Source organism: Vicia villosa, linkage group LG7, assembly GCF_029867415.1.
Source record: "Vicia villosa cultivar HV-30 ecotype Madison, WI linkage group LG7, Vvil1.0, whole genome shotgun sequence".
NCBI classification, from domain to species: Eukaryota; Viridiplantae; Streptophyta; class Magnoliopsida; order Fabales; family Fabaceae; genus Vicia; species Vicia villosa.
In genome coordinates, this window is record NC_081186.1 from 93,666,104 (window position 1) to 93,679,033 (window position 12,930).

At 31.3% G+C, this 12,930-nt stretch overlaps 1 protein-coding gene across 1 annotated transcript; it reads left to right on the forward strand.

Moving 5' to 3' along the window:
* Window positions 1-11,875: 11,875 nt before the first annotated feature.
* On the forward strand, window positions 11,876-12,697 carry LOC131619724 (AT-hook motif nuclear-localized protein 28-like). Its single transcript, XM_058890791.1, has one exon. It carries the CDS (start codon window positions 11,876-11,878, stop codon window positions 12,695-12,697), a length of 822 nt encoding a protein of 273 aa, XP_058746774.1.
* The last annotated feature ends 233 nt before the right edge of the window (window positions 12,698-12,930 follow it).

The following is a 12,930-nucleotide window of genomic DNA, read 5'->3' on the forward strand; positions in this document are numbered from 1 at the left end:
ACAGCAGTTGGCTGTGTAGGTTGTTACTCACGACGGTTGATCATGCAGGTGTAATCAAGTTTGGTTATAGTGGATTAAGTCCTCTTTTGAGAGGAAAATCACCTTAGGAGGGTGGACTGAAGGTAGCCTTATTCAGAAGGTGAACCAAGATAAAAATGAACGTGTCTTTTACTTTCTGTACAATTCATTTAACTCAGAACATTCATGCAGAATGTCTTCAGAACTGTACTGAGACAAGTCAGAAGTTATGATGATATAAAGAATTTAAAATGAATATCTCATTGGTTATGCAACTCCATTTCAAGCATGATTCCGCAACATTAAAGCATATCCAGAGGATGTGATACTAAGAGAAAGAAAAGAATTTAGAGAAAGGGAATTTTAATTTGATAAAGAACACAATTCAACCCCCCATTTCTTGTATTTTTCTCCACCTTCAAACATTGCTTCATTACATGTTTAACGATTTCAATCATATGCGAGTTTGTCTTGAATATGTATAAAGTATGTTGAGGAAAAGAAAAATAATTTTTTTTTAAAGAAAACTTGTTTGAATCATCGGACACATGTTTTATATATGGGTTATTAGAATATATCGATAATTAATATAATCATAATTGTATGACATTCGAATATCTTTATAATTAGTGTAATAATAATTGTATGTTATTAGCTTCCAAATATAGAGATATTCACACTTGTATATTACGACAAAGAATATCAATGAGAAAGCAGGGAATTCAATTCTTACATGGTATCAGCTTTATCACGTTCCTAAACCTACAAATGATACTAGGGTTTATCATAATTTTCTAACATACCAATCATCACCAATTGTCAAGTTTCTACACACTAAACATAAAAAATCTTAACTCCATCATAACTAAGATGATAATGGTGTTGATCCTTCTTCCCTATCATTTTCATTGAAATCCCCAAATTCAAGCTTCAATTGTTTTTCCTAGTGTTTTAAAAACTGGACCGGTCATCGAACCGGTGAGGGTACTGGGTCACTAGTTTATCGGTCGAACCACTGGGTTACTGGTCGAACCGCACGACCAAACCGGATTAAACCGGATAACTCGGTTGAATAGACCTGTCATTATATAGGTATAAAACCGGTCGAACAGGATGATTCAGTCTCTAAAAAAATATAACTAGCTTTTAAATTTTTTAAAATATCATATCATAAATTCACAATTTCATAACTTAAATTCAAATTTTAAACAAAGATATCACACATAACAAAATAGTAAAAAATTACAAAGTCTAATTGCAAACAAAGTCTAATTACAACATCATCTAAACAAAATCTAATTACAACTTAATCTAATTGAATAGTTTATAACAAAATAACTCCAATGTGTACCAAATTTAATTCAAAATAGGATCCTCCTAAAAATAAAATTCAATATGTTTATGCTATTTAAGAAAATTTATTAGCAAAGATAACAAATAGACAATAAAGTTTTTAATTTGTCACTAACGAAAAAAACTATGTGAGAATGCTATTTAAGTAATACACTACTAAATATATTTAAAAAAAAGTTAAAAAAAATGTTAAAAAAAAAGTTCAAAAAAAAGTTTAAAAAAAAAGCAATTAAACCGCCGGTTTTCCGGTTTTCACCGGTTCCCACCGGTTTGCTGGCATACCCGATCCGACTATTGAACCAGACCGATTACCTGGCCGGTTCCCAGTTCGACCGGTCCGACCGGTCGGTCCGGTCCGGTTTTTAAAACACTGGTTTTTCCTTACCTTTTCTTTGTTTTGAATTTTAGTTAATCTTCGAGGAGATTCAATGGAGTAGAATCTACTACTTTAATTACTTAAATTGTTTCACTTTTAATCTCATCTAGCTAGGATCATCTACAAAATTCCACTTTTTAGTTGTTGATGACAAATGTGGAAGAATGAAAATGATTCCAAGTAAAATGGACTTGCATATTACCCCATTCAAAAAAAAAACTTTCTTGTTTGATAGAGGAGAAGAAGAATAATGAAATATTTTACAGTCATCTGTTCTCTATTTATAAGGTCTGATTCAAAGGTCTTTCTTGCCCTTCATTAAAAATGTCTAATTCCACAAATACCAATGCCACTTAATCAAATATACCATTTGGTCCCTTGTTACTTATTATCTTTTTTGTGTCTTAATCCCTTCCTTAAAAGATTTGAATCATAATTTGACTTATAGTACCATGTGATATCATTTAGAAATGACTAAAATACCTCCATCAAGACAAAATGACTATTTGACCTTAATCCATTTCCAAATTTCGTAGTTACCTTTATCATAATTGTTAATGTTCATTATACTCTTTCATGAAATACAGTTTTGATCTCACCCTTTGTAACAATATTCTATGGTATCCCGGTAGGAATTGTAGACTATATTCCCTTAGTATTTTCAAAATCTTCTTGTAGAAATACATATTTTTTTTCTTATATTACGTACACTTTCACATTACTAGGGGCGATATTTCCTCTTATGAAGCACAAACTTTGACATGGACACTGCGACATGACATAGATACTCCGACATCGATATGTCAAAATTATAAGACTTCGACGCCACTATATATGTTCTAGTATTTTAGTTTAATTTATTCATCTAATATCAAAAAATTTAAAAATATTCTAATAAAAATTAATATATTTAACTCTTCATTGATGACATTGTATCAATACATGTTTAACGATTTCAATCATATGCGAGTTTGTCTTGAAAATGTATAAAGTATGTTGAGGAAAATAAAAACACAATTTTTTAAAGAAAACTTGTTTGAATCACCGGACACATGTTGTATATATGGGTTATTAGAATATATCAATAATTAGTATAATCATAATTGTATATCATTAGAATATTTTTATAATTAGTATAATAATAATTGTATGTTATTAGCTTCCAAATATAGAGATATTGACACTTGTATATTATGACCAAGAATATCAATGAGAAAGCAGGGAATTCAATTCTTACATGGTATCAGCTTTATCACGTTCCTAAACCTACAAATTTTTCCAGCCACCGCACACCTTCTGTTCTACCATGGCAAAAGAAACCTCCCACTCTCGAACATCTGATGACACTTCATCAGCCCAACAACCCGACCCTTCTCTGGAAGCAACATCCAAATTCCACTCCGCTTTCACCATCAACAACGTCAAAATCATCATCCCGTTGACGTTGGAAAATGATTCTAATCTCTACCTCTCCTAGTATGCCCTATTCAAAGTGAAGGAACACGTTCACAACGTGCTTGATCACATTATTTCGCCTTCGGAAGCCCAGACATTACAAGCATCAGCCGAACTTAAGGCTGTTGATTATGAACTTTGGAATCGCCTTGATGCTGTAGTGTTACTTATTATTATTATTATTATTATTATTATTATTATTATTCATTATTTAGGTTTCCTTAATCCAAAATTAATCTAAACATTATCTTACAATTTTCATATCATGTCTCACATTTACTAACCATTACTTAGTCTCATTCTAAGTTCATGGTTCATGCTTAGTAACTCATACATATAATAACCAAATCCCACTGGATTCATAATAAATCTTGCTTGGTATTAATTATACATTTCATGCTTTAGTTGATCCATTCCTATTTATATATTACGTTTGCTTATATGTCATTCTTCAATGATAATTAAGTATCCAATCACCCATTAGTCTTAAGGATTATTAGCCATCTTAAATTAATGTTTCGAAGCATAAAAACCAGGTTTTTTTTTTCCAGACATGCTATGTTGGCACTTAATTTTCCTACACCTTAGTTACACCGTAAACATTACAAACCAATTTTATGTTGACACTAAAAGCAAAGCAAGATAAAAAATTATTTTAAAAAACAAAAGTATGTCTAACCATATCAATTTGCGGTGTGAGAGTATGTTTTAGTGTCATTCTAGCATTTCTCTTTTTTTTAGAGTTTTGGGTCGATGATATAAATCATGCAACCTCCTAGTTTGGATCACAAATACAGTGGGTGTATTCTTGACAACGTAATTTGAATCATGCACGCCCAATCTTAATCACAAATCAAATTGTACAAAACACATTTCTATGCATCTAAACCATTTTCTAAAATATAATAATGCTACTAAAACATCATGGATCATTCAAGAACATTTAAAGGATCAAATCATAATTAATTTAGAATAAATCTTTGCAAATGACACTAGGGTTTATCATAATTTTCTAACATATCGATCATCACCAATTATCAAGTTTCTACACATTAAACATAAAAAATCTTAACTCTATCAAAACTAAGATGATATGGTGTGGATCCTTCTTTCCCGTCATTTTTTTGAAATCCCCAAATTAAAGCTCCAATTGTTTTTCCTTACCTTTTCTTTGTCTTGAATTTTAGTTAATCTTCAAGGAGATTGAATGGAGAAGAATCTACTACTTTAATTACTTAAGTTGTTTCACTTTTATTCTCATCTCGCTTGGATCATTTACGAAATTCCACTTTTTAGTTGTTGATGACAAATGTGGAAGAATGAAAATGATTCCAAGTAAAATGGACTTGCATATTACCCCATTCAAAAAAAATCATCTTTCTTGTTGATGGAGGAGAAGAAGAATAATGAAATGTTTTACAGTCATTGGTTCTCACTTATAAGGTCTGATTCACAGGTCTTTCTTGCCCTTCATTAAAAATGTCTAATTCCACAAATACCATTGGCACTTAATCAAATATACCATTTGGTCCCTTGTTACTTATTAACTTTTTAGTGACTTAATCCCTTCCTTAAAACCTATTGAATCATAAATTGACTTGTTGTACCATGTGATATCATTTAGAAATGACTAAAATACCCCCATCAAGACAAAATGACCATTTGACCTTAATCCATTTCCAAATTTCGTAGTTACCTTTATCATAATTGTAAATGGTCATTATACTCTTTCATGAAATTCGCTTTTGATCTCACTCTTTGTAACACAACTCTATGGTATCCCTGTAGGAATTGTAGATTGTATTCTCTTAGAATTTTAAAAATCTTCTGGTAGAAATACATATTTTATTCTTATATTTGGTACACTTCCACGTTACGAGGGGAGTTATTCCCTCTTGTGAAGCACAAACTTTGACATGAACACTGCGACATGACACGGGTACTCCGACATCGATATGTCAAAAATATAAGACATTGACACCGCTATATATGTTCTAGTATTTGAGTTTCATTTATTCATCTAATATCAAAAAATTTAAAAATATTCTAATAAAAAATAATATCTTTAATTCTTCATTGATCACATTGCCTCAATACATGTTTAACGATTTCAATCATATGCAAGTTTGTCTTGAAAATGTATAACGTATGTTGAGGAAAAGAAAAACACAATTTTTTAAAGAAAATTGTTTGAATCATCGGACACATGTTGTATATATGGGTTATTAGAATATTATCGATAATTATTATAATCATAATTGTATGTCATTAGAATATCTTAATAATTAGTGTAATAATAATTGTATGTTATTAGCTTACAAATATGGAGATATTCACACTTGTATATCATGACAAAGAATATTAATGAGAAAGGAGGGAATTCAATTCTTACACGGTATCAGCTTTATCACGTTCCTAAACCTACAAAATTTTTCAGCCGCCGCACACCTTCTGTTCTACCATGGCAAAAGAAACCTCCCACTCTCGAACATCTAATGACACTTCATCAGCCCAACAACCCTACCCTTCTCAGGCGGCAACATCTGAATTCCACTCCGCTTTTGCCATCAACAACGTCAAAATCATCATCCCGTTGACGTTGGAAAATGATTCTAATCTCTAACTCTCCTAGTATGCCCTATTCAAAGTGAAGGCACACGTTCACAATGTGCTTGATCACATTATTCCGTCTTTGGAAGCCCAGACCATCCATAGAAGCATCAGCCGAATTTAAGTTTGCCGATTATGAACTTTGGAATCGGCTTGATGCAGTATTGTTACTTATTATTATTCATTACTTAGGTTTCCTTAATCCAAGATTAATATAAGTATTATCTTACAATTTTCATATCTTGTCGCACATTTACTAACCATTACTTAGTCTCATTCTAAGTTCATGGTTCATGCTTAATAACTCATACATATAATAACCAAAGCCCACTGGATTCATAATAAATCTTGCTTAATATTAATTATACATTTCATACTTTAGTTGATCCATTCCTTTAGTTGATCCATTCATACTTTAGTTGATCCATTCCTTTAGGATCATTAGCCATCTTAAATTAATGTTTTGAAGCATAAAAACAAGGTTTTTTTTTTCAGACATGCTATGTTGACACTTAATTTTCCTGCACCTTAGTTACACCGTAAACATTACAAACCAATTTTATGCTGACACTAAAACCACAGCAAGATAAAAAATCATTTAAAAAAACAAAAGTATGTGTAACCGTATCAATATGCAGTGTGAGTGATTGTTTTAGTGTCATTCTAGCATTTCTCTATTTTTTTTTAGTTTTGGGTCCATGATTTAAAACATACAACCTTCTGGTTCGGATCACAAATACAGTGAGTGTATTCTTAACAACATAATTTGAATCATGCACGCCTAATCTGAATCACAAATCAAATTGTATAAAACACATCATTTCTATGCATCTAAACCATTTTCTAAAAAATAATAATGCTACTAAAACATCATGGATCATTCAAGAACTTTTAAAGGGTCAAATCACAATTAATTTAGAATAAATCTTTGCAAATGACACTTGGTTTATCATAATTTTCTAACATACCAATCATCACCATTTATCAAGTTTCTACACCTTAAAGATAAAAAATCTTAACTCTATCATAACAAAGATGATAATGGTGTTGATCCTTCTTCCCTATCATTTTCTATGAAATCCCTGGATTCAAATTCAAGCTCCAATTGTTTTTCCTTACCTTTTCTCTGTCTTGAATTCTAGTTATTCTTCAAGGAGATTCAATGGACCACAACTTTAATTATTTAACTTGTTTCACTTTTATTCTCATCTAGCTTGGATCATCTATGAAATTCTACTTTTTAGTTGTTGATGATAAATGTGGAAGAATGAAGATGATTCCAAGTAAAATGGACTACCATATTACCCCATTAAAAAAAATCATCTTTCTTGTTTGATGGAGGAGGAGAAGAAAAATGAAATATTTTAGTCATATGTTCTCTATTTGTAAGGTCTCATTCAAAGGTATTTCTTGTCAGTCATTAAAAATATCTAACTCCACAAATACCATTGCCACTAAATCAAATATACCATTTGGTCCTTTGTTACTTATTAACTTTTTAGTGACTTAATCCCTTCCTTAAAATCTATTGAATTATAACTTGACTTGTAGTACCATGTACCATGTGATATTATTTAGAAATGGCTAAAATACCCCCATTAAGACAAAATACCATTTGACCTTAATCTATTTTCAAATTTCGTAGTTACCTTTATCATAATTGTTAATGGTCATTATACTCTTTCATGAAATTCACTTTTGATGTCACCCTTTGTAACACAATTCTATGGTATTCCTGTAGGAATTGTAGGTTGTATTTCCTTAGAATTTTCAAAATCTTCTTGTAGAAATACATAATTTATTCTTATATTAGGTACACTTCCACATTACCGAGGGAATTATTTCCTCCTGTGAAGCACAGACTTTAACATGGACACTGCAACATGACACGGATACTTCGGCAGCAGTATGTCAAAAATTTAGGACACCGATACTGTTATATATGTTCTAGTATTTAACTTTCATTTATTCATCTAATATCAAAAAATTTAAAAATATTAGAAAAATTAATATCTTTAATTCTTCATTGATAACATTGCTTCAATACATGTTTAACACTTTCAATCATGTGCGAGATTTGTCTAGAAAATTTATAATGTATGTTGAGGAAAATAAAAACACATTTTTTTATAGAAAACTTGTCTGAATCATCAAACACATGTTGTATGGGTGTCATATGAGTATCGAACACCGATTCAAAGCATGTCGAAGCAAAGAAAAAAATTCAATTTTTTATGGACACTTGTCGACTTTTCTGACACACTTGTTTGACGTTTCCGACACATGCCATACAAATGTCATACAAGTGTCGGACACGAACACGTGATTAATACCACGACACACCTACTTCTAGAAGTGTCTGCGCTTAGATTAACACCCTTAAAATCATTTTTCAATACACTTCCTAATAATTAAATACTTATTCTTCTTTGTTTGTGAAATGGGAGTTGCTTATTGTACAGGCTCATATAGGTCCAGACTCCTTGGAGTAATTTTCGTCCTAGAAGCGACATTGCTTCCTTAATAGTCACATTGCTAGTTTTTTTTTTTTCTTGTTACTCCAATATCTAGTGAAGAATGATTCAATAAACTGAATTGAACCCCTTCAAGGATTAGCTAGCTTGTTCAACCTAGTCTAACTACCGAAGATTCTTCCCAAACATGGAGAATTCCTTATGCTTCCACTACACTACTTTAATATTCCTTATGCTCATCTTTCATACCATGGACTAAGGTTTCTACACCATTGTTTTGTACCTACTACAATTTTGTTTTGTATCTTACTCATATCATCCGGCACCATGGATTTAGTTTTCTACCTCCTTTGGCCTATCATCATTGTAGTCACTTAAAAAATTCTCTTAACATATGTTAACATACATTTTATCATTTTCCATTCATCAGCATATTTACAATATACTAGATTAATCTTATTCTAGCTAAGATTAAAGCCCAAGAAGGAAGCCCGCCTAAAAATTAGTAAAATATTGATGGTGATGATAATGACTCCTCCTCTCTCACCATGAAAAATCTATTTCTTTTAATATGTTTAATTTTGTCCTCATTCACACACTGATCCATATAATTTTGATTAATGATTCAAATAGAAGTATAATCTTTGATGAAACATTTTGGCAAAAATTGGTCCAGGTAGCCGACCTCACCTAATAGGTTCAGGCTTATTATTTTGTATCGCTGGGTAGGGAAACTTGACCGAAAAGGTGGAATCGCATTTAACTCCATTTTCTGTTTCTTTGTTCTTCAAAACCAAGACATTTCAACCTTAATCCTTTCTCTCTTTTTAGCAGTCGCTGGGTAGGTTAATTGTTTTAATACTGAGAAGCTTTCTAACTTTTGTTAGAAGTTCTTTCAAATATTTTGCATAAGAAATAATATATTGTCGTTATTTTGTAAAAAGGATGATTATTTGCAAAGTGTTGAATAGTGTAAGGAAATTTTTGTATTGAATTTTCTTTGGATGCTTATTCTTCGAAATGGATAAGTTAGTAATATATGGGTTGTATTTTCTTTTTCTTTCTTTTTCCCATTCACTTTTTCTCTCCACTATTTTTTTTTTCTTTTTCTCACTTTTTCAAATCTATAACTATTTTTTCTTTCTCTCAAACTCTATACACTTGTTTCTAACCTCAATTTTCACTAATGAATTTTTGGCGAATGCAGAACACTTGTAGTTTTAGAAAAAAATACTCTTCTTAGATTGATATACATCATATCATCACACGTTTTATCTAAGGATCGCCCACTGAATTCTCTTTGTACTTGTTGGTAGACTTAGCAGCCTATTGTTTTGATAATAGGTTTATATGCATTTCCAAGTTTCGAATTGATGCTTCATATTTTTATTTGAAGTTTCTTTACTAAGTTTCATGTTTTTTAAGCTTTCATGCATGTATTGTTTGTGTGAACTGGCTCAAGAAATCCTCTATTTGAAAAGATTTAATTTCCTTGAGTTTTGATGTTGTTGAGGTTGATCTTGGTGTTACTATTGTTGTTGAGGCTCATTATTTTATCTCTTTTGAGGCATTTTTTAAAGATTGATGTAGATATGGTTGAGATCGTTAATGTAGATTTTTAAATGCTTGTTGAGGCTGCCTTTGATATTGATTCTGATATAGTGGTTAATATTGTTGGCCTTGATTTAAGATGTAGAGGCAATTCAGATCAAGGTTCAAATTTCGGGGGGTTTCTCTATGCATGAGTGTTTGTGCTCGAGAAAGGACTATTATTCGGGTGGTAACCATTTTCATGACCACCACCTGATTAATCATACATTTTCACTTGATTTAAAGTAACTTGTTGCATTGAATGTGAGACGATATTTTGTATAATTTCTTGCTTGGGATTTTTTTTTGTCATAGGAACAAGTTGTATGTTAACAGCAAAATTGAGGCTTTTGTAAATAAGTTCTAACCCGTATGCAGCTTTCCTTAATTTTTTGAGTTTTCGCCGCATGAAATAGAGATAACTTGATATGCTGTTTTGCTCGATCTGTTGTTGTTACCTCACATTCAACTATGCAAAACTTGTGTGCTTGAAGAAAGTTCATGCCAAAAATAAAAGTAACAGTTATGCACATACACCACATTGGAGTTATATGTTCTGATTGTTTCTCTGCTGAATAGGTGGTTTGAAGAAATGAGTGAATTTCCTTTATTGTGACTTTATGGAACTATAATTCAAAAACAAGACATCATAATTACTATGGTTTATCGTCGAGTTTTCCCGATTTGCATCAAATTTTTTTGCTCTAGTTGATAAGAATAATGTCATGGTTTGTAAAGTCCCACTACTAAAGGATAAAAAAATCTAATGAATAGATAATCAAAATTCAAAAGGCCCAAGATGCAAAGTCTAAGAAAACTTATCCAACTAAATACAGCTATAAAATGAGTAGTTTTGGGAAATTTAAACACTACTAAATTAATAGAGGTTTTAAAAAGTGTTATCCATTACCTACAATAACGATTTAAATCGCTATAATAGAGTATGCAACATACAGAAAAAATCTAAAATTTAAAAAATTGGACACAGGTGTTGAAATCCACCTTGCATCCACTATTTTTAGTTAAAATTTCTAAGTTATCCTTCTATTTATTAATTTTATTATATTTTTAGCCTTATTAAAATACTATGTTGTATGATAATTTAATATTTAAAGTTTTTATTTAAAAATAAATAAATTTTATGATTAATATTTAAAGTTTTTATTTAAAAATAAATAAATTTTATGATTAATTTATGTTAAACATTACTATTTTATTTTTATTATTATTTTTCAATGTTATGAAAAATGAAATACAAAACTTCGAAATTATGTAAACACATTTTTCGATGCTATCCTCCATTGAAGGTATAATTGATATTCAATAATGATCCCCAAACAAATTTAGGGTTGAGATGGTGAAGTACAAGAAAATGAAACATGAGAATATAATAATCCATACATTCTCTAACATAGTGCCTCTTTTGAGAAATATAATACACAAAAAAGAACAAATGTTTATCAAAGACCAAAATGTGGAAACTTTGACTACTCAATATATGATTCAACTAGCCAAGTAATGTTATTATTTTTAGCCAATTTTCTGAATTAACTATTGCATTTTTTAATTGTGACTAATACACTATACCTTTTAAATAACAATATACTAGGAATATATCAGAATTCTTTGACCAGTGACAGAAGGTATACAACTTATACATGTATATACATTACATTTTAGATAATATATATTAGAAAAAGATTAAATAATCAAATATAAAATTGCATAATATATATGAAAAATATATCTCTATAGTTTTTACAAGTCCATAGTTTATAGTTCATGGTTTTCAATACAGCCACACATCTAGAATAAAAATTTTAAGGTTTAAGACTCATATTCTTTAGCCTAAGATCTATCTTTTTCTCATCACTTGCAAAAACAAGGGGTGTAAAATGGTAAATCCAAATTAAATATTAATAGAAAATATATAATATAATTACTACAATACTGCTATAAATATTAGCACATTTGTTTATCATTATCATATTTTCTAACAATGGCAGATAATAATAATAATAATAATAATGTATTTTCACCATCTCCCTCCTTTAGCAGGTGTCTCAGTCAGCCTCAAGAATCCTCTGAGGATCTGAGTGCTCCCCCCACCAAGAGACCTAAGGGTAGACCTAAGGGCTCCAAAAACAAACCCAAACCACCATCCATAATCAGGGTGGAGCCTGAAACCTATATGGAACCGATTTTGATCGAAATTCCTGCTGGAGAAGATGTCGTGGAGTCCATAATCAAGACCGCTTGGCGTCATCAAGCCGATATCTCAGTCCTGAGAGGTTATGGTCTTATCTCTGGAGTCACCCTTCTCGACTCCGGGTCACAAGACTCTCCGTTCACTATCCGCGGAGACTGCCAGATGATATCTCTCTCCGGAACCTATGTTTATCCTAATTCGGATCGCGTTCCTTCTGAGTTCATCGTCGATCCTGATTGTTCGTCGTTCTCCATTCACTTGTCTGGGAATCATGGTCAAGTGTTTGGAGGAGTTGTTGGAGGAAAGGTTATTGCTTCAAGTGTTGTCATGATTACTGCCACTCTTTTGAGGAAGCCTAAGTTTTACCGGGTGGCCTCCTTCGATGGAAGTGTCCGCGAAGTTGAAAAGAATGATCGTGATCGTGGTGCTATTGTTCGCAATGATGTGGTTGCACCTGAACATAGCAACCACAATAATGCTGCCAATGTGTTCAATTATGGTGTTGGGAGTTCCAGTTCAGCCCAGCTCAACCGCCAGGTTTTCAATGCTCCTCATGCTTATGTGAATGCCATGCAGTGGAACAATCCCAGTACTCGTAGTAATAATCACTAGATATCAAAGGGAATCTTGAGGATTTGTGAATTGTTGTTTTTTCAAAGCCTTTTCATTATTGTTAGAATAAAGTGGACTTAATTTCTTGTTTGAATATTTCATTTCAATCTATAAAATAAAACATATTGTTTTACGTTTGCATGCCTTCACCATATTTCTTAGTTTCTTTCCTTTAATTTTTGTCTATTGTGTTTCTTTTCTTTGATGTGTTTCTAAGATTCATTCAAATGGGA